The sequence below is a fragment of the Notechis scutatus genome, chromosome Z (genome assembly GCF_049901735.1).
Source record: "Notechis scutatus isolate UNSWTSFEM ecotype Mainland chromosome Z, rNotScu1.2, whole genome shotgun sequence".
Taxonomy (NCBI): domain Eukaryota; kingdom Metazoa; phylum Chordata; class Lepidosauria; order Squamata; family Elapidae; genus Notechis; species Notechis scutatus.
Genome location: NC_142025.1, coordinates 57,227,388 through 57,248,778, shown reverse-complemented (window position 1 = coordinate 57,248,778; position 21,391 = coordinate 57,227,388). Strand labels below are relative to the sequence as shown.

At 39.6% G+C, this 21,391-nt stretch overlaps 2 protein-coding genes and 1 long non-coding RNA gene across 6 annotated transcripts in view; 2 read left to right on the top strand and 1 right to left on the bottom strand.

Moving 5' to 3' along the window:
• Positions 1-21,391, top strand: part of TOPBP1 (DNA topoisomerase II binding protein 1) — a 141,168-nt gene that overhangs the window by 70,409 nt on the left and 49,368 nt on the right. For all 4 annotated transcript variants that reach the window (XM_087945257.1, XM_026678507.2, XM_087945256.1 and 1 more), the window contains 7 exons: positions 252-361; positions 7,697-7,820; positions 13,908-14,051; positions 14,568-14,655; positions 14,844-15,030; positions 18,413-18,636; positions 19,400-19,578. In XM_087945257.1, the coding sequence (XP_087801383.1) occupies positions 252-361; positions 7,697-7,820; positions 13,908-14,051; positions 14,568-14,655; positions 14,844-15,030; positions 18,413-18,636; positions 19,400-19,578 (1,056 nt within the window). The remainder of the gene's footprint in view (positions 1-251; positions 362-7,696; positions 7,821-13,907; positions 14,052-14,567; positions 14,656-14,843; positions 15,031-18,412; positions 18,637-19,399; positions 19,579-21,391) is intronic.
• Positions 13,583-20,332, bottom strand: LOC148128882 (uncharacterized). The gene is made up of 3 exons (XR_015745597.1): positions 19,911-20,332; positions 13,694-14,025; positions 13,583-13,655 (listed from the first exon to the last, which is right to left on the bottom strand). It is a non-coding gene; the product is annotated as an uncharacterized LOC148128882 (long non-coding RNA).
• LOC148128883 (uncharacterized) lies at positions 15,039-16,069 on the top strand. The gene is given in 3 exon segments (XM_087945260.1): positions 15,039-15,352; positions 15,355-15,672; positions 15,675-16,069. Coding segments are annotated over 3 exon segments (867 nt in total). The 5' UTR covers positions 15,039-15,060; the 3' UTR covers positions 15,932-16,069.

Here is a 21,391-nt window from a genome sequence, read left to right as displayed (position 1 = left end):
ATTCTTTCTCTAGTGATGCCATCCAGTTCATCTGAGCGCATTGTTGTAATAGCTAGCAGTGCCATTTTTATTTGGAGGTAACTTTTTTTTAACTAAGCACAATGGAGCTATTTTACTGAAAGAAAGAATTAAATGTATCCCTTCCCTTCCCTTAAATATTAACTTTTTAAAGAGTTGTATAAACAAATGAATGTGGAAATTTGGAAATGTTGAAAACTCAAGTGTTCCAATATTTTTCCTAACTTGATCAGGAAGAAGAATCAAAACCTTTAGCGGATGTTGTCATCTGCGTCAGTAAGAAGCTCAGTAAAAAGCAGAGTGAATTGAATGCTATTGCTGCATCTCTTGGAGCTGATTACAGGTATATGCAGGTGTAAGCTAAATATATAGCAATGAAGTCATTGTTAGAATTACTGTAGATTTCAATTTTAATAGCTCTAGAAATTCAAATGGACTATATAATATTGTAATCAATTTTATGAAATATTTTAATGATGGCTGCAGAAAGAAACATGAAAACATTGGAATTATATAATGTATAATATAGTATTACTGAATATATATTAATATTTATACTAATAAAATGTTAACATTTACATTTATTCATATGGAATTACATTCAATTTTACATTAAGTGTAAATTGTCCTTGAACAATGGTGTGTGTGTGTGTGTGTGTGTATACATATACATACACCCACCCACCCACACACACATATACAAATATATATATAGGTCTTGGCGTGTATAGGTCTTTACCCGTGTAAGATTGAGAGTATCTTGGCAACGCTTCGACGAGGTCCCACTCGCCATCTTTAGGCTGGTGCTTTCGGCTTCGTGCTTGTGCCTGACCAAAATTAACCCAGATGTAGCCAATAAAATTAAACTTGAAGTCACCAATGTCCTCTGCTCCAGCAGTCCACCCAGAAGCAACTTACACAGAGAAAAACAAAAAGCACTCACCAACTTGAGGAAAGACAACAACATAATCATTCTCCCAGGAGACAAAGGAAATGCCATGGTCGTGATGAACACCTTGGACTACCAATCCAAACTATCCAACCTACTCCAAGACCCCGCTTACAAACCTCTAAATACCCACCACCGACCTGGAAAAAACCACCAAATCCAAAATAAAAGCCTCCCCCATCAGTGAAGAGATCCAGCAAAGAATCATCCCCAGAGAAAAACCATCCAGATGCCCTAAACTCTATGGCCTCCCCAAGATACACATAGAAGGAACACCATTCCTAACCATAGTCAGCTCCATAGGCTCACCTCTACAGAATCTTGCCAAATTTCTTACCAAACAACTCCAGCCCTACACAGAATCCATCACCTCACACGTACAAAACTCTTTCCACTTCATAGAAACAATAAAGAAAACCTACAACCCAGCGACCTACTCGTGAGCTTTGATGTCATATCCCTTTTCACACAAGTAACTATTAAAGAAGCCTTGACAGCCATCCAAAACAAATACAACCCCCCTCAGCACATCCTAGATCTGACCAACCACTGCCTAACCAACACATACTTCATCTACAATGGACAAAGATACAAACAGATAGAAGGAGCACCTATGGGATCACCCGTCTCACCTGTAATCGCTAACCTATACATGGAACACTTTGAAACCAATCCGAACACAAACCCAAACTCTGGCTTAGATATGTAGATGACACTTTTGTAATTTGGCCACACGGGAAAGAAAAACTGGACAACTTCCTCACACACCTCAACAGCCTACACCCCAAAATACAATTCACCATGGAAACAGAAGCCAACAACCAACTTCCCTTCCTGGACGTCCTAATTTACAAAAAAGCCAATGGCTTCCTAGGACACACCATCCACCGGAAGAAAACACACACCAGCCGCTACTTAAACGCACAATCCCATCACCACCCTGCACAGATCAACTCCATAGCCAAGATCCTCATCTCCAGAACCAAACACCTAGCCAACAAAGACCACTTGAGAACAGAATTACAGACTTCCGGTTTGAGCTTCTTCGGCGACAGACCAAAACCTCGTTTCTACGAGGCTTCGATCTGTGCTCGCCGCTGGAGCGCCCCGAGCCGGCTGGTTTCGGGGCTAAGCCACCCCGAAGAGGTGGTGAAGAGGGGGGAGACTGCCTGCAGGGTTGAGGAGAGCCACATCTCTCCTCCCCAGCTGGCTATTACTCCCTTTACCAGAGGCGGTTGTAGCAGTGGTCAGAAATGGCCACCACAAAGAAGAACTCGACCAGAAAAGAATGTGCAGGAGGAAGATAAGAGGAGAAAGTTTTGGTTGACTGGGTCAAACAGCAAAAGCAAGAAATAAGGTACCCTGGAATTGAAACTATTAAAAAAAACAATAACATAGTTCTCTAAGAAGATTTTTAAGCTGCGAAGGAGAGAGAAAAGGAAAAGATTTGGGTTTTTTCCCTCCTTTTCCTATACTGACAGCTAAGAGGCTTAAGCAAGAAATTGGGAAAAAATCCACTTTGACATTAATAGGCATTTAATGCTGAAAATAAAAAGTCAAAGGGATAATAAAGATTTCTGGATAATTAAAAGCTTTTGAAAACAGGAAAGGAGAGAAAAGAATAAAAGGGCAGGATCTGGAAGGGAGAAGACTGCCTGGAATTAAAAAGAACTTACAGCAAAATCTCAACAAGAGTTCCAAAAGACACATTTTAACTGAAATATCGCAACAAAACCCCAGGAAGAGAAAGTGGAAAAGAAATAAGAAGAAATAATTTGGGACTATTTGGATTACTTGATGATTTCTGGATTTTTGGTTATTGTATTTGAATGACTAAAATCAATCGGGTGGTTGTTTAAAACTGTTTAAAATGGCTCCACTTTTAGAAGAACTGAAAATGGAACTTAAAAAGTACAAAAGAAGATGCACAAGAAGGAGAGGTTGTTTTGGCTTCGTATTTGTTTTTAGAAATGGAGATTTGGAATTATGAGAAACAAGAAATGCCTGCAGAACAAGAAGATTGCGACAAAGAAGAAGCCATCTTTAATGAACAAGTAATCTTAGGTGGGGGGAGGAAAGGGGGAAAGAGAATGGAAAGTTTAAGATTGGGAAAAACAACTCCCCCCCAAAAATAGAGTGAAAAATAAGTATAAAATCAGAAAGCAACAGAAGAGGGAAATGCAGAAGAGAGAATTAGAAGTAGAGAGACAAGGGGGCAAAAAGGGGAGGGAAAAGAAGAGAAGGAATAAAGAAAGGAAAAGAAGTTATAAAGGACAGAAACAAAATATAGAGAAACAGGGCCTATTTAGAGATAATGGGTGAAAATTTAATGGAAAAAGTGATTCTGCAAAGGTACATAAGTTAGTATTGTTATATTAGAAATAGAAATAATTTTAGAAAATATGAAACCATGTATGATTAAAATGTTTGATAAAATAGCTATCGTAATTCAGTGGTATGCTTGTCAATAAATAAATGTAACAGTGAATATTTAATGATTTACAAAACATATGTGAAGAGAAATAAGGGAAAAATTAATTATGGAGATTATGTCTTTAAGGAAGTATGATATTTAATTGAAAAGAAGTGTTAAAGATGTTAAGATTTTAATGATTATTAATGATAGAACTGAATTGGAATGGAATGAGGGTTTATAATTACATATATTTATAATCATTTTTTTTAAAGAATATAGGGTGTATTATAAGAATGTACCAGCAGAATTCGATTGGAAGTTATGTATTATGTATTATATTGAAGGTCATAACTTTAAGGTATATATTGAAGTTTAAACAAGAGTTGAATGGATGTAATTAAAAGATATAAAGGTGTCATTCTGTAATTAGTAACTACAGGAGAAAATTTGTTTAATGAGAAAAGATAATAATTAAATTGAAACAGAACAGACAAAAGTATAAAGATAATTATTTGAATTGAGATGCGATAATCAAAATAAAATTGAAAAAATCAAAAGAGGGGGAAACTGTATAGAAAATGTATAAGATATGGAATAGAATACAAAAAGGAGAATGAAATTGAGTTTTGTGTCTCTATAAAAAAGTTCAACCCGGGACCATGCTATTTTCAAAAAAGATGTTTTACTTGTATTTTGTATGTGTGAAAACCCAAATAAAACTTTATTAAAAAAAAAAAAGAACAGAATTACACACCCTCACGAACGTATTGATTTCCAATGGATTCCAAAGAAGCACAATTACCAATCTAATCCTAAGGGAGACACCCCCCAGAAACTGAGACACAGAATAGGACAACGGTATCACCGTCCTCTCCTACATCAAAGGCACCACAGATAAAATCAGCAGAATTCTCCACAAACACAATATCAGGACAGCCTTCAGCACTGACCAAAAAATAGCCAACATCCTAAGAAAACCCAAAGACAAGATCCAGCTAGAAAACCAAGGAGTTTATGAAATACCATGCAACAATTGCCCAGCCACATACATTGGACAAACCAACAGGAGAATAAATACACGCATCGCAGAACACAAGAACGCAATCAGAAAAGAAGAAAATACTTCCTCCCTTTTCCAGCACCTTAAAGCCACAGGACATAAACAATTTTGAGGGAACCAAATTAATCTCCAATACTGGACACTTCAACAAGAGAATAATCAGAAAAGCCATCGAAATAGAGAAAAACCCCCAGAACATGAATAAACGGGACAATGCCTCCCACCTACCAGACATCTGGAAACTAGTCCTTATCAACAAACAAGTCCCAGCCACAAAAACCAACACCGGACCCAAAACAACACATGACAGCACCACCATTCTCCCTTAGCAGACTCAAACCCAAACCCATCCCTTAGACGAAAGACAACCACCATCCAGAAACCAGACCACAGCTGCATCACCAGCTGCCACACACCCCGACCCCCAAATCAAGCAAATGGACACATGCCATTAACACATATCCAGGCCTCAATCTCGGAGCCAAACCAAAACCCGGAACGTCACATCACAGCCACCTGCTCAGGATATCACATCACAGAACTCAGGAGGTTACACCACAAAACCCCAGGATGTTGCAACACAGCCAACGACCCAGGAGATTACAGCACAAGACCCAGGATGTCACAACAATAGAACTCAGAAGGTTATCACGTAGCCCATTACCCAGGTCGTTACAACAAAGGAGGCTGATAGACACACAGCCAATATCTCAGCCACACATGTTCGTATGAAAAAGCCAGCCAATCTGTAAACATCAACTCCATCAACCAATCAAGAAATGACAACACAGCCAACCTCCCCTCCAGTATATATAGGAGACGGCAGCTCCGATCATGCTTTGCTCTCACAAGCACGAAGCCGAAAGCACCAGCCTGAAGATGGCGAGTGGGACCTCGTCGAGACGTTGCCAAGGTACTCTCAATCTTACACGGGAAAAGACCCGAACACGCAAAGACCTGCATACTTGTATCCGTGAAAATCTACGAAAATGTGTGTGTGTGTGTGTGTGTGTGTGTGTTTACACACACACACACACACACATATGGTATATACACACACATGTGTATGTGTGTGTATGTTTACACACACACACACACACACATATGGTATATACACACACATATGGTATTCAGCTTTGTTCGGGTATTTTCCCAAGTCATGATAGTTGTGCTTTTAAAGTTGTAGCAATGTTTCGGCAGAATCTCATCTGCCATCATCAGGCTTCTGTATTGTGTTCGTCTGTGAGTCAGACTTTTACAGTTGTTTCAGTTTTAAATTTGGGGCTAGCCTACTGCTGTGCCAGAATGGTTTTTTCTTCATCCTGATTGGTTGGGTGTCTTGGTCTGTGTTTATTGGTCTTGGAGTTTGCTGTGTTCTGCTTGATTGGTGTTTCTAATATCTTCTGTCTGTTTTTACTGCATTTTTGTGTTCATCCAGGCGGGTACTTATTCTTCTATTGGTCTGTCCAATGTATGTGGCCGGGCATGATGCACAGGGGACTTCATATATGCCTTGGTTTTTCAGGTCAATTTTATCTTTGGGGTTTCTAAGGATGGCTGCTACAAATGGAAAACCAAGGCATATATGAGTCCCCTGTGCATCATGCCCGGTCACATATATTGGACAGACCAATAGAAGAATAAGTACCCTCCTGGATGAACACAAAAATGCAGTAAAAAAGCTGGAACACACTTCCTCACTAGTCCAACACATGAAAGCCACAGGTTATAGCATCAACTTCAATGGCACCAAAACCCTAGCCACTATAGAAAACCCCAGCCACAGAATTATCAGAGAAGCCATAGAGATTGAAAAAAGACCTGAAAGCATGAACAGAAGAGATGATTCCACCAGACTGTCAATCATTTGGAAGCCTGCACTCACAAACAAAAAAATCTCCACACCACTAGCCAGGCAAACACCTGGGCACAAACAGACCCCCCCTGATACCTCCAGCTCAAATACACCCCAACCAGGCACCCAGATGAAACCTAGCTTCCTAATAAATGATAGCCGCCCGTTTACTCGGAGCCAAGCCGCACTAAAAGCCTCCAATACAGGAAACACAATGTTGCCAGCCAATCAAGACAAAAAAAGCCACAAAACAGACAGAAGATATTAGAAACACCCACAAGCAGAACACAGCAAACTCCAAGACCAATAAACACAGACCAAGACTCCCAACCAATCAGGATGAAGAAAAAACCATTCTGGCACAGCAGTAGGCTAGCCCCAAATTTAAAACTGAAACAACTGTAAAAGTCTGACTCACAGACAAACACAATACAGAAGCCTGTTGATGGCAGATGAGATTCTGCCGAAACGTTGCTACAACTTTAAAAGCACAACTATCATGACTTGGGAAAATACCCAAACAAAGCTGAATACCATACATGTAAGTACCTGCGAAAAGTTAAGAAAACATATATAAACACAGTATATATATAAAATTTATTTATTGTAATTGTCCTCTCTAATAGATTCTAGTTGGCTTACAAAATATACAAACAATAAAAGTCTGGCAGCACAGACTAAAATAATAATAAAAATAGCAAACCATATCAGGACCTCATAAACACATTGGGTATCAGAGCCAGGTCTTAAGGGCTTTCAGAACTGTGGGAGAGAAGGCATTGTCCCTCTCTCTGGGGAGACCCTCTTCTAAAAGGTAGGGAATGCGACAAAATGTATGCTTCTTTTGTCCTAACAATATATAATACTGTATATGCAACTTGGAGAATATCAACTCTGCTTAAACATCCAGGGCAGGAAGTAACAATTCAAATTGTTAAGGACTGTACAGTAGAACCTGTGGTCCCGAAAGCTTCTGACCACGACCAAATCGACCAAAAATTTTGCAAAACTTTTTCATCTAGTTGCGAACAAATACTTGGGTGGTAATCAAACACAGCCATGGCGATTTCCCCTTATGTGCCTTTTTTTTTTTGTACGTGCATGTGCTGTCAGTCTCGCTTCTGGTCAGGACAAAATTGGGTTGTGACCAAAGTCATAGAACAGATTAAGGTCATGACCAGAGGTTCTACTGTGTGGATTTTTATTTCTATATCCTTGTGTATCAGAACATTATTAAGAAAAAAATCAATATATGTAAACAGGTAATGGCTAAATTTATTATAACAGAAATATTTGCTATCTAGGTGAATTTTGCTGTGTGCAAACTAATTCTCTTCTTCTAAATTAGCAATTATTTAACAAGTGTTAACAAGTGTTGATTGTTTGCATTTATTCTAGGTGGTGTTTTGATGAAACTGTAACACATTTAATCTACCAGGGAAGGCAGTATGATAACAACCGGGAATACAAATCTGCTAAAGAAAGAGGCATATACATTGTTTCAGAGCATTGGCTCTTGGAGGTAGGGATATCCTTTCTTTCTGATGCTAAAGAAAATGTTTATTTTATTTATTATTATTAAAATTTATGCTAGCCTTCTCACTGATACAGCAATTCTGGGCAGCTTAAAATAAAAAGGTAAAAACAGATAATACAAAGCATTTAAAATTAAGGATTAAACCAAGAGAATGGGCAACATGGGGATCTTCTCTCAGAGGCTCTTCTGGACCCTTTGGCAGACAACATCTGCAATTGGCCTCTTTTCCTAGCATGAGTGGGATAGCTAGTCCCATTGAGGTGGGACAGCTCTTCAGATATCCTGAACCCATACCATAAAGAGCTTTAAAGGTAATGGTCCAATTGAACACCTTCAATTTTCCTTTAAAGGTCCAATTGAACACCTAGGAGGCAAATTGGCAACTAGTGCAGGTCACATAACAGCAGTATTACATTAGCCACCTGACAGGCCTCAAGAATTTCTGTGCCACTGCATTCTGTAACAGTTAAAGATTCTCAATACTCTTCAAGGATGACCAGGGTGTGGGTGACTGCATGCAGACCCTCACGATCTGGGGTGGGTTTCTACCAGTTCTGTCCACCTCTGTAGAACCGGTAGCTCTGAAGAGCAGCAGACATAGAACCGGTTCTATGTCTGCGGATGTTTTTGCCCACCCGCCCACCCAGGCTCTTACCTGATCTTTATTTCCTGATTTTTCAACTTCAGCTGCAGAACGAGGCACAGCTGCATTTAAAAAGGCAGGAAAAGAAGGCTGTTTCAAAGGCTGCTTCTCTGCATGCAGCGTGCTGATGACGATTTACAGGCGACGATTTACAGGTGCCCGCTCGCAGCATGCAGGGAAGCACATCATAAATCACTGAACCTCGTAAATCCCGAACCGGTAGTTAACCCTGTCATATCCCACCCCTGCTCACGATCCAGAAATTGGCTCAACTGGCACATAGTTATGCAAAGACTCTCAGCCACGACTGCCAACTACACTTCCAACAGATGTTGTGAATCTAAGAGAACCCTCTCCCCCCGTGCAACCCCATCCAGAACTAAAAATGATAAACTCCCAAATCCCAAAACCTTTTGAACCCACAGCTATATAGATACCCATAGCCTCTAGGCACGTGATGGCAAACCTATGGCAAGCGTGTGGCCACAGGTGGAACCCAGAGCCCTCTGCAATCATGCCAGCTGTCACCCCAGCACAGCTCCACCGTGCATGCGCACATGCCTCCCGCTGGCCAGCTGGTCTTAGGGTCTCTGCTTTGTATGTGCGGGGGCAGGGCCTTCCCTGATCTCCGAAGTTCCTCCATCCCAGCGTGCCCTACCTTTCTTCCCCCAGCGCGCCCTAGCTTTCTCCTGGATTCCTGCCTCCGGTGCCTTCCCCGATTTCCACAGGTGCCTCTCCATGGCAGGAATGCAGGAGAAAGGGCATGCTGGGGGGGAACCTGTGGAGATTGGGGAACGAATGGGTGGCAGAAATGCAGGAGAAAGCTAGGGCGTGCTGAGGGGGGAAACTGGAGATTGGGGAAGGCATGGGAGGCAGAAATGCAGGAGAAAGCTAGGGCATGCTGGGGGGAGAAATTGTGGAGATCATGAGGTCCCCAGTGCCCCGTTTTGGGCCTGAAAAGCCTCCTACATCAACCTGGAAGCCAAAGTTGGGGCTGGGGCACATGCACAGGGAATGTGCGTGCATGCGCAGTATGGGGCGCATGTGCAGGGGGCTCTCGCATTGCATTTTGGGGATTGGGGCATGCATGCATGCATTTACTTTGGGCACTTGGCACCAAAAAGGTTAACAAGCACTGCTCTAGGCACTGCAAGAGAGCAGCTGTAGCATAATTTGGATCACCATGGATGGAGATGTAAAGTTGAGTTAAATTAGCATATTAATGATACCTCATCCCATGGTATTGGATGACCTCATTCAGTGGTTTCATATAGAGATATAGGATAGAGAAATTAAAATTTATTTGACATTGTGATTCTTTAATTAGCTATAACTTGTTCTTGCTTAAGGAAAAAGATCTAGACTTTCACACAGCCCCGTTATTTTTTATTTTTGTGCTTCATGTATTGAATGCATATTGGGGAACTAAAAACACAAGAATAATTTACATGCAACTGAGGAATTAATATCAAAATATATTTTACTTCAGATGTTCCATGTGAGTTAACCTGACTATATAAAGATAGATATCCTGCTGTCTCTGGGTTTAGTTCAGGCTGAGGTATGTTCGAGTATCTTGTATAAAGGGTCTTTGACTATAAGATGTCCAGTATTTCGCATGTTCAATCCAGGATACATCTAAACTGTTGGATAACTTATTCTGGTTATGTATTCCCAAACTCCATTCAGAAGATAGTTCTTTATGTGTCTGTTGCGTTGTTTCTAATAGGAAACACTAATGGTAATAACCAGAGCTGTTTTGTGTGTGTGTGCGTCCGCGCAGTTTCTTCTGGAATTCATAACATGCCTTTCTGTAATTTTGTTCTTTGTTGTTTGTAATACCAGTTTCTATATCATTAGACTACAGAATAATTCAATTCAGATAAAATCCTATATTTGTTCCCAAGAGACATTTTTTTCCTTTTGATGCCTTCATCCTAGAAGAGGAGTTAATTATCCTATCATCTATAATCTGACAATCAACTATTGTATGTCAGAATAATTCCTAAATTCTGTAGATGTTGTTGTTATTCAGTATAATTACTATTTATAGCAGTGGTTCTCAATCTTCCTAATGCCGCGACCGTTTAATACAGTGGTGACTCCCAACCATAAAATTATGGCTCAGTTCCTAAGACCATCAAAAAATATGTGTTTTCCGATGGTCTTAGGCGACCCCTGTGAAAGGGTCGTTCAACCCCCAAAGGGGTCGCAACCCACAGATTGAGAACCACTGATTTATAGTAAATGTTTTAGGGATTTCCAAATAAATACTTTTCAGCACAACTTATGCTTTGTTGCTGATTTCCTAATATATCTAGACTAGAATGATCTGGAAGGCACCTTGGAGGTCATCTAGTCCAGCCCCCTGTTCAATCAAGAGAACCTATACCATGTCAGATAAGTGACTGTAGACTCTTCCTAAAAACATCCAGTGAGAGAGTGCTCACGATTTCTGGAGGCAAGCTGTTTGTCAGGTTCCAAGTAATGCAATCATCATAAAATGAACCCAGAGGCATTCTAATTCCTAAAAGAACTATTTTACTCTAATTACACATCTTAGCACAAACTGATGGAAGACAGTACTGAAGATTTCCCGGGTTTCCACATCACTATAATTAGAAGGTTCTCATTTTTCCAAAACAATAAGTCACATTGTCCAACCAGGATATAAAATAGTTTCCTGGCAACTTTCTCTGGCCAAGCAGCAGTTGGAATGCAGCTGACTCATCACCCAGCTATGTTGTTTTGACTGGAGCTTCATCCACCTCAGTTCTCTCCCCCTCCATTTCTCAAGTGTGTCAAACTGAATTCATACGATTCCACTACCAAACTAAATTCAGGTTTGACACTGTTTCACTCGTTAATTGTCCTCACTGCTAGGAAGTTTCTCCTTAATTCCAGGTTGCTTCTCTCTTTGATAGTTTCTAACCATTGTTTCTTGTCCTGCCCTTTAGTGCTCTGGAGAATAATTTTACCCCTTCTTTGTGGCACCCCTCAAATACTGGAATACTGCTATCATGTCACCCCCAATACTTATTTTCTTTAGACTAAACAAACCCAAATCCTGCAGCTATTCTTCATATTTTTAGTCTCCAGGGCTTTGATCATCTTAGTTGGCTCTTCTCAGAACTTTTTGCAAAGTCTCAACATCTTTTTTGTAGTGTGGTAACCAAAATTGGTTGCAGTATTTCAGGTATGGCCTTACTAGAGTTTTATAAATACTAATACTTCATACCGATGCACTGTCTGTAAATATATGAAGAAGAATAATGATGTTTTTATGTCATGTCTTATGTTGTTTGTGTTTTTGTTTGTTGTTAAAATCAATAAAAAAAACCTAAAAAAATAAATAAAAAAAATAAAAAAATAAAAATAAAAATAAATACTAATACTTCATGTGATCTTGATTCTATGCTTCTTTTTATATATTTAGTCTCCCACTTGCTGCAGAGTTAGTCTCCCAGTTGATATTTGGATAGTTAAAGTCTCCCATTACTACTGTGGTATGCTTCCTACATATATTTGTTAACTGGTTGGCAAGGGGTTCATCCATTTCTTCTGATTGGTTGGGTGGCCTATAATATACACCTATGACAATGTCACTTTTTCTTTTATATTCACCCATATACATTCTGGAGGGATTTTATCTTTGATCATGTGCATTTCTGTAGATATGTAGTGACTTCTTACATGTAGTGCAACTCCACCTCCTTTTTTTGTTGATCTTTCTTTTGAACAATTTACATCCACCCATCAGTACATTCCAGTCATGGGTTTGGTCCCACCAGGTTTCTGTAATGGCAAGTATGTCATACCTGCCCTCGTCTACTATTGCTTCTAGTTTACCCTGTTTGTTCCCCAAGCTTTGAGCATTTGTATACAAGCATTTAAGACTGTTATGCCTGTCCAAGGGTATGTTTCCTGCATTTCCTAGTTGTTATTTGAAATTTTTTCATCATTCCTTACCTCATTGTTTGATTTGTTTTCCTTGGATTTATGATTGGTTTTGTGTTCTAGAGATTCTAAAGATTGGGTCACCCTCCCTCTTCAATTTTAGTTTAAAGCCCTTTTGATGAGTTCGAGCAATCTTCTTCTGAATACATTTTTCTCTGTTTTGTGAGATGCAGCCCATCCCTTGCCAAGAGTCCTTCATGAAGATAATGCATCCATGGTCCAGGAAACCAAAGTTTTCTTGGTGACACCAACCCTTTAGCCAGTGGTTTATTTCTATAATTCTTTTCCCCCTCAATGGGTGTTACCCTTTCGTTGGGAGTACTGATGAGAACACCACTTGTGCTCCTAGCTCCTTAACTTTGTTGCCTAATTGCTTATAATCTCTCAATATTACACTAAGGTTCTTTGTTGTGTCATTCGCTCCATTGTGAAGGAGGAGGAAAGTGTAATAATCTGTTGGCCTAATTATTTTGGTTAAGTTCTCAGCCACATCTTTGATTTTTGCTCCAGGGAGACAACATACTTCCTTACATAAAATATCTGATCTGCCAATGGCTGGTTCTGTTCCTTTTAGAATAGAATCTCCTATCACCAACACTCGCCTTCCTTTTGGGGGGGAGGGGCAAAGGTGATATTCAGCAGGTTCTGATCAGTTCTGGAGAACCGGTAGCGGAAATTTTGAGTAGTTCGGAGAACCAGCAAATATCACCTCTGACTGGAGATTTTATAGTATCCTTCCCCTGCCATTTTCCTTCAAAAGAAAGAATATTTTCTCTTTTCCATTGTTCTTTGTTTTAAAGACTCATACAGTACGACTTCTTCCTATGTGTGCCTATGTTTATGTCTCTTTTAAAGTAAGGGCCATGATTTGTCCATCCCCATTCTAATAGTAGTAGTGGTGGTGGTGGTGGTGGTGGAGATGATGATGTCATGCAATTAATATTTTTTTACTTTTGCTTCTTTCCCTTCCGCTAAAAGATAAGTCTGGAAAGATGGAATCAGAAGTGAAATAAATTATTTCTTCTTGCATTTCATCACTTTGGGACTACCTCTTACTTTTCTAATCTCATGCATCTGATGAAGTGAGCTTTGATTAATAATTATGTAGGTCAGGGGCCCACTGGTCCGAAGATTGGCATCAGTACACAGCATGCCAAAAACTGGGCTGCACATATAAGCAAAGTCCCATCAGCGGGATGCAGGCAGGACACAAAACCACTCTCCCTCTGGTCCGCAAAAAACCTTCTCTCCATGGAACCGGTCTTTGGTTCCCAAAAGGTTGGAGGCTGTGATCTAGGACACTAAGTAATTCATCTTTACTGGAACTTTCTGTGGGTAAACAAAGTAATCTTTTGTTTATTATCTATTAGGCAGGAAAAAAGAAAATATTTATTAACATTAATATTTATGCATTTATTGTTCAAAAGTGGTGGCATTAATCTCTTTTTATCTGACCTTTTTTTAATTCCCAGAGTGCACAAGAATACAAGCGACTAGCTGAATCTCTTTATCCTCATACATATAATCCTAAAATGAGTTTGAATATTAGTGGTGTGGAAGTTGACAGGTTCTCACGAAGGCTTGATGTTGCTGGAAAAGAAGGGAAAGGAGACAAAGTATATTTTTGTTCACTCTATTCTTCCATTCAGTTTGATAATATTAATCTGTATATATAAATAACTAATGATTTTTTTGATTTGCTTTCATTCATATTAGTTCTAAAATAATAGCAAACTTTAAGAACATTGCTTGCTATAGTATAATAGAAATAATCAGAATATCATTATTATAATGTATAACCTTAATTTTTAAAATGTTTAAAATTTTATACTCCAATCTAGCAATGCTTTGCATATAGAACATTTTGGGTTCATCCTAAGTAGGGTTGAACGAATAAAATGTTTCTAAATCCTGAACCTGGTAATGATATATTACTATTATAACAGATCTGTTTTAAGTTAGAAGCTATATGTACATACATACATCCTCACATTGCTGAAGTTTTCTAAAAAAAAATCAAACTATTCTATTCCAATGTTTCTGATGCCTATAGTGTTTTATTTGAGGTTTTACCCATAACTTTTTGTATGTAATTTTTTATACTGATTTGTTTTGTTATTCAATTATTTCAGAATAATTCAGTGAATGATAATGATACAAAAAAAGTTATTATTGATCAAATAAATGAGGTTGAACAAAAGGAGCATGAACCAAAAGGAGGTAACTTTTTATGTATTTGGCCCCAATTACTAGGTATTAGAATTTTTCATAGAGTTATAAAAGTTTTTAAAATGTGGAATGGGAAAAGTGTGACATAAAAAAGGTTCTGTTATATATTTTTTAATAGAAGGCCACAGGTGTGTTTTGATTGTAATAGTTTCTTTATTGATTCTTTTTTTGTACCTAAGTTTTAACACAGACATTGGAAATGAGGGAAAACTTTCAGAAGCAGCTCCAAGAAATTATGACTGCCACATCATTAGCAAAGTTGCAAGGACAAAGGAACTCTCGGAATGGTTTTGAGAATTCTCCAACAACTCCAGATGGACCCCGTTCTGCTCGTAATGGCCGCAGTAGAATTTTAGAAGCTTTAAGGTACCTACTATATTGGAGATGGGGGATTGAATGGTTCTCAGGGAAGGCAGAGGAGGGCATCCTATTTCAGTGGTGTCGGGTAACAGGAGATATGGGAAACAAGGGAGAGGGCAGGCACGGGTAACGCAACCTTGGTGTTTAGTACCGATCTCGTGTTCTGCCCCATTGCACTCAGCTCATTTTCCTGGTCAGCAGATTTGTGGTGGTCCTGGTCTTAGACTGCTGCTTTTAAATGTGAGATCAGCTTGCAATAAGGCTAGCCTTATTGCTGATTTGATCCTCAAAGAGAAGACTGATCTGCTTGAGACCTGGCTGGGCCCAGAGGGAGCATCCCTCTTGTAGAAATGTGCCCAGTGGGTTATCGAGCATGGCACCAGTCTAGACCTCAGGGCCGGGGAGCAGCTGTGGCTGTTGTTATCAGAGAATCTCTAGTAGCCTCCAGAAGCACTGTTCAGCAAGTCCCCAGCTGTGAGACCCTTTTTCTTAGATTGGGCTCAAGGGATCAGGTGGGATTGCTGCTGCTGTACCAGCCTCCCTGCTTCGTGGCAGCTTCTCTACCTGGGCTCCTGGACCTCGCTGCAAGGCTGGTGGTGGAATTCCCCAGGCTTATAGTTCTGGGGGATTTCAACCTGCCTTCTCTGGGGTCGGAGTAGCCCGAGATTTCATAGAAACCATGACTTCCATGGGTCTGTCCCAGATTACCCAGAGCCTGACTAGTAATAGTGGTCACACTCCTGATTTGGTGTTCTTGTCGGAGCAGTGTCTATTTGACCTGGAATTGATAGACCTGTCCTTAGTCTCCTTGTCATGGTCAGATCACAGTCTGGTGGCAATGAGTTTCTCAAAAATTGCATTCCCCCACAGGGAGGCAGTACCTAATAGATTGGTCCTCCCCCATTGAGTAATGGACCCAGATAGTTCCAGAAGGAGCTAGGGTTATAACTGCAGATCTGTTATGCAGTCCAGCCGAGCTCTTAGTCACGACTTGGAATAGAACTGAGGCTCTGGATAGGATTGCACCCTTGTGACCTCTCCTCACCTGTAGACCTCTCTGTGCCCCGTGGTATACAGAAGAACTGAGAGGGATGAAACTCATGAGGAGACATCTAAAGCACCGCTGGCGGAAGATAGGAGATGAACTCGATCGAACATGGGTAGTAAAGCCTACCTTGCTAGTAAAGCGAACATGCTAGTAAAGCCTACCTTGTGATGATTTGTGAGGCGAAGTGTAAATACTTCTCCACACTAATTGCGTCTGCAGATGATCGCCCAGCGGCCCTCTTTAAGGTGAGCCATCTCCTCCTAGGGAAGGAGAACACTGAGGTCCACCTGAAGGGGCGCGCTGAGGAATTTGTGGATTTTTTGGAAGACAAAATCGCTCGACTTCATTCCCAGTTAGATGCCGGCATGGTTGCTGATCTGGTGGAAGCTCCTGAGGCAGGTTCTTGCCCTGTTATCTGGGAACGGTTTGATCCTGTTGCTCCTGAGGAAGTGGACAGGATCCTAGGGAGTATGCGTGCAAGCACCTGTATTTTAGACCCATGTCCCTCCTGGCTTGTGAAAGCTTCCCAGGAGGTGACAGGTGGGTGGACTCTGGCAGTGATTAATGCTTCTCTACAGGAGGGGACGGTATCCCAGCACTTTAAGGAGGCTGTGGTCTGCTCTCTTCTTAAGAAACCATCGCTGGACTCCACCCAGTTGGATAATTTCCGACCTGTCTCCAATCTTCCCTTTTTGGGGAAGGTTGTTGAGAAGGTGGTCGCGCAGCAGCTCCAGAGGTTTCTGGATGAAACGGATTATCTTGACCCTTACCAGTCAGGATTCAGGCCTGGATTTGGGATAGAAACAGCATTGGTTGCACTTTTGGGTGATCTCTGGCAGGATCAAGATGGGGGTAATGCATCCCTCCTTGCTCTACTTGACCTCTCAGCGGCTTTTGATACCATTGACCATGGGATTCTCCTGGGGCGGCTTCGGGGGATAGGAGTGGGAGGCCTTGTGCAGTCTTGGTTCACTTCCTTCCTCTGCGGCCGCTCTCAGTCAGTGTTGATAGGAGGGGAGGGATCCAACCTTCACCCACCGCTTTACAGGTTCCGCGGGGCTCGGTACTCTCTACACTCCTGTTCAACATTTATATGAAGCCACTGGGTGAGATCATCCGTCACCATGGACTGAGGTATCACCAATATGCTGATGATACTCAGCTGTATGTCTCGGCCCGTGTTGCTGTGTCCTCCCTCTCGCAGTGCCTGGAGGTTGTTAGGGGCTGGATGGGGAGCAACGGGTTGAAACTAAACCCTTGCAAGACCAAGTGGCTCTGGGTGTGGGGTTCGTTGGCTCAGGGAGAATTACCACCTTTAGTCTTGGATGGGGTGGCACTACCCCAAACAGACCCTGTGCATAATCTAGGGGTTTTCCTGGACTCACGACTCCTGTTTGAAGAGCAGGTGGCAGTCGTGGCCAGGAGGGCCTTTGTGCAACTGCAGGTTGTGCACCATTTATGCCCTTTCCTGGATCAGCGGTCCCTTCTCATAGTCATTCATTCACTTCACATCTTGATTATTAACACGCTCTACATGGGGCTAAACATGAAGAGCACCCAGAAGCTCCAGTTGGTGCAAAATGCAGCGGCCCGCATGGTTTTGTGTAGACCCCGGTGTGCACATGTGTCAACTCTCCTGGAGCTGCCTTGGTTGCCAATTTGCTTTCGGGTGCAATTCAAGGTGCTGGTTGTCACCTTTAAAGTCCTTCATGGCTTGGATCTGGGTTATCTGAAGAAACATCTCTTGCCAGTCATATCTACTCGACCCATTAGAGCGAGGAGGCAGGGAATGTTGCAGGTCCCACACCTGAGGGAGATACACCTTATGGGACCCAGAAGAAGGGCCTTCTCCATGGTGGCTCCTTCTCTCTGGAATATCATTCCCCCAGAGATTAGAATGGCCCCCGCTCTAGCACTCTTCCGAAAGGCACTGAAGACCTGGTTTTGCCAGCAGGCCTGGGGAACCCAGAGAGGGATGGAACCCATCAAATGGCTAGTTGATCTGCTGTCGTTGGGGCGGGGGATGGGAGTTGTTTTTTTGGGTTTTGTTTTTGTTTTTTGTTTTCCCAAATTTTGTTCTATTGTACTTCACTAATTTATTTGATTCTTTTTTGTTAGTTTTTATTGTTTTTTATTTTTTGTTTTAAATATGGTTTTACATTGTGTAAGCCGCCTCGAGTCGCCATGGGCAAATAGGCGGCAATATAAATTAAACAAATAAATGAATAAATAAAATAGTAGCTAGAATATCTTAAGATTTCGGGGCTGTAATTTTAGGAAAATTGCTAAACAGTTATGCCCTCATTTTTTTCTAACACATTGTATATCCTCATGTCTCAGGCAGTCACATCATGGAGCAACTGATGTCAATACTGAGCCATCCCAGAATGAACAGATAATTTGGGATGATCCTACAGCAAGAGAGGAGAGAGCAAGGCTTGTCAGCAACCTGCAGTGGCCTAACAGTCCTTCACAGTATTTAGAACAAATTCAAACTACTGCAGTGCTCCCTGGAGAACTTTCACTTAGAAAGTTTTTAAGTGATACAGAAATTATTGAAATGGGTAAGTTGCAGCATAAATGGCAGAATGGGATTTCAGCATTTAAGTTTGAATTTCATTATCGCATGAGAATCTGTATTAAAAAAAACATTGTACGTTTTAGCTTCCTTCATCATTTTATTTATGACATGGAAGATATCTGGGCTGAATTAGGTATATTACTGCTTGACAGCTTGTGGAGCTTCTAAAATTTATGTACAAAAGCAAAGAGTCACATAATGAAGATTATGTGGATTGTTTCTTGTTATTCTTAAATGAGCACTTTAAATGCTTTATTCTTTTTAGTAAATCTCTGCCTGGAGGGATTTTTTTAAAAATTTTATGTTTTTATAGTCTTGAATTTGAAGTCTTTTCTCATGCAAAATGTTTAGATTCAGAAATTTGTTCTGAGACTGAAATAGAATTTAAAACATGTTTTTGTAACTTGTTTGGATTAACGCAATGTTCATTTTATAGTTCATCTTATAGTTTGAGATTGAATTTACATTGTAAATATTGTTATTCTATGTGTAAATAAAGCTAGAATTGTAGCTTTAATGTTTATGCAGAAGAAAATCCCATTTACATTGAAATAGTTACCTAACAGTTAAGTAGATGGCTGTCTTGGAATATTGGAAATGACTCATGTGAAATTTGTTTTTCAGTATTCAGGTTTAAATTATGCTCCTTTTTTAAATTATGGTCCATTTTTATTTGCTTTTATTCATTAAACTGTTCAATTGGATCAAATATGAAAAATCATGCACTAATATTTTTCTGATTTAAGGGATTAATGATTCAACGAAAATGGATTCAGTGGAGGTTGCAAGTCTTCTAATTAGAAATCCAGAAATGCCAATAAAAGAAGATAATCTGATCCCAACTCCATTGGCTCCTGCCATTGCTTTTCCATTGGCAAATCCTCCCGTCGCTTCTCAGCCAAAAGGAGATTTATGTTCTATCATGGTAAACGGATATATAGTATAACACATAAATTGAGAAATTGTATCTCTAATCTGAAGTGTTCTTAGGAGCTGCCAGTAAGATGATCTTAAATTATAGATAGTAGAAGTACAAGACAGAAAAAATGTTCACTTCAGTAGTTTCCCAGCAGTTACTTTCAATCTTGTAATTTCTTCTATTTGCTAAAGAGTAATGAAGACGTCAAAATTGTAAATTGTGACTTAGTTAAAATAATTGGTAAACTTCATGGAATTTGAACTGGCTATAAATTTAGTTCTCTTATTCCCCCAGGTAGACCAATGATACAATTTGCTAAAATCTTTATGAAAAATCACCTGGAAGACAGTAGAACAGGCTTTTCATCAAATTGATCAATTTAAGTTCTCTTCTTAGCCTGTCAGACTGAGGAAAGTAAGATCTTGCCAATGCTGCAAAGTCCAAAGAAAACCCTAAATTAAACATCAAAATTTTTAATAAATATTAATAGCAGCTAAGATTAATATTATATTTAATTGCAGTTGACTATTTCTGACTGTTGTTCTTGATTAAGGAACTAGAAATTGGAATTGAGTTGATCATCTTTGCTGGTATAACGATGGAAAAATCTTCCTTTCTCCATAGGTGCAAAAAAATCCTCCTTTCTCCATAGGTGTAGGCCATAATCTTGATTTCAGCTGTATGCACAGATTTTACTAAGTAAAATAAATAATTTCCAAAATATAATTCTGTTAATCTATTGCATGAAAAACAATAGTCTAGTAGCACCTAGACTTATTACAAATGATTAGATTATAAACTTTTATGTTGACATGGCTTATGATTCATAAAACTCTTTGATCTAATGTGTATTTGTCTTTTTTTATTTTTTTATTTTTAAGATTTTAAACTTTATTTACAATAATTAAAAACATACAAATTTAAAAATACAAAACCAATAGTGTATACATAACACATTCCTCTTTACATTTGATATCGAATTTGATACGTCATAATAGTCATTACTGATACTTCTCATATTTCCATTTACTATCACATCTTAATTACTAAGTAACTCACAATACTCTACTAATCTTCTCGTTGGTTTATAACTATTAATTAATAATACATTCATAATTTTTTAAATAATAAATAAAAAGATATAGTGAATATATAATGTTAATAATAATGTAGAAGAGGATTTAACACCTTTGTTATTCTTATACATTTCATATAGGCAGCTGAATATAATTTGTTTCTTGGGTTCATTTACGTGTTTTCCCTTTATAGTCTACCCAATTGTACCATTTATCCCATATCCTAAAATAATCTGTGTCCTCCTTCCCATTGATTTTGAGTGTGAGCCTCTCCAATTGGGCACACTCATACGTTTTTTGAATAGTAATATGTATCGGTGGTACACTTGGATTCTTCCAATATTGTGCTAATGAAATCCATGCCGCTGTCAATAAGTGGATGGTCAGATATCTTACTTACTTTAGGGGTATAATCCCCTTTAATCATTCCCAACAGGAACAGTTCCGGTTTCCACTCCAGCCCACACTCTATAATTTCTTCTATCCACTCTTTTATTTTTAACTAATATTTCTTTGTCTTAGGACAGGTCCACCATAAATGAAAATAAGTACCAAATTTCCCTTTACATTTCCAACAGTATGGGTTTGCTGTCGGAAATATTTTGGCCAATCTAGAGGGTGCCAGATGCCATCTATACATCATTTTGTACAGATTCTCCTTATGTGCCACTGATTTAGTTAATATGAGATTTTTTTGCTAAATTTCTTCCCAGTCATCCAGATCTATACTGAAACCAATTTTT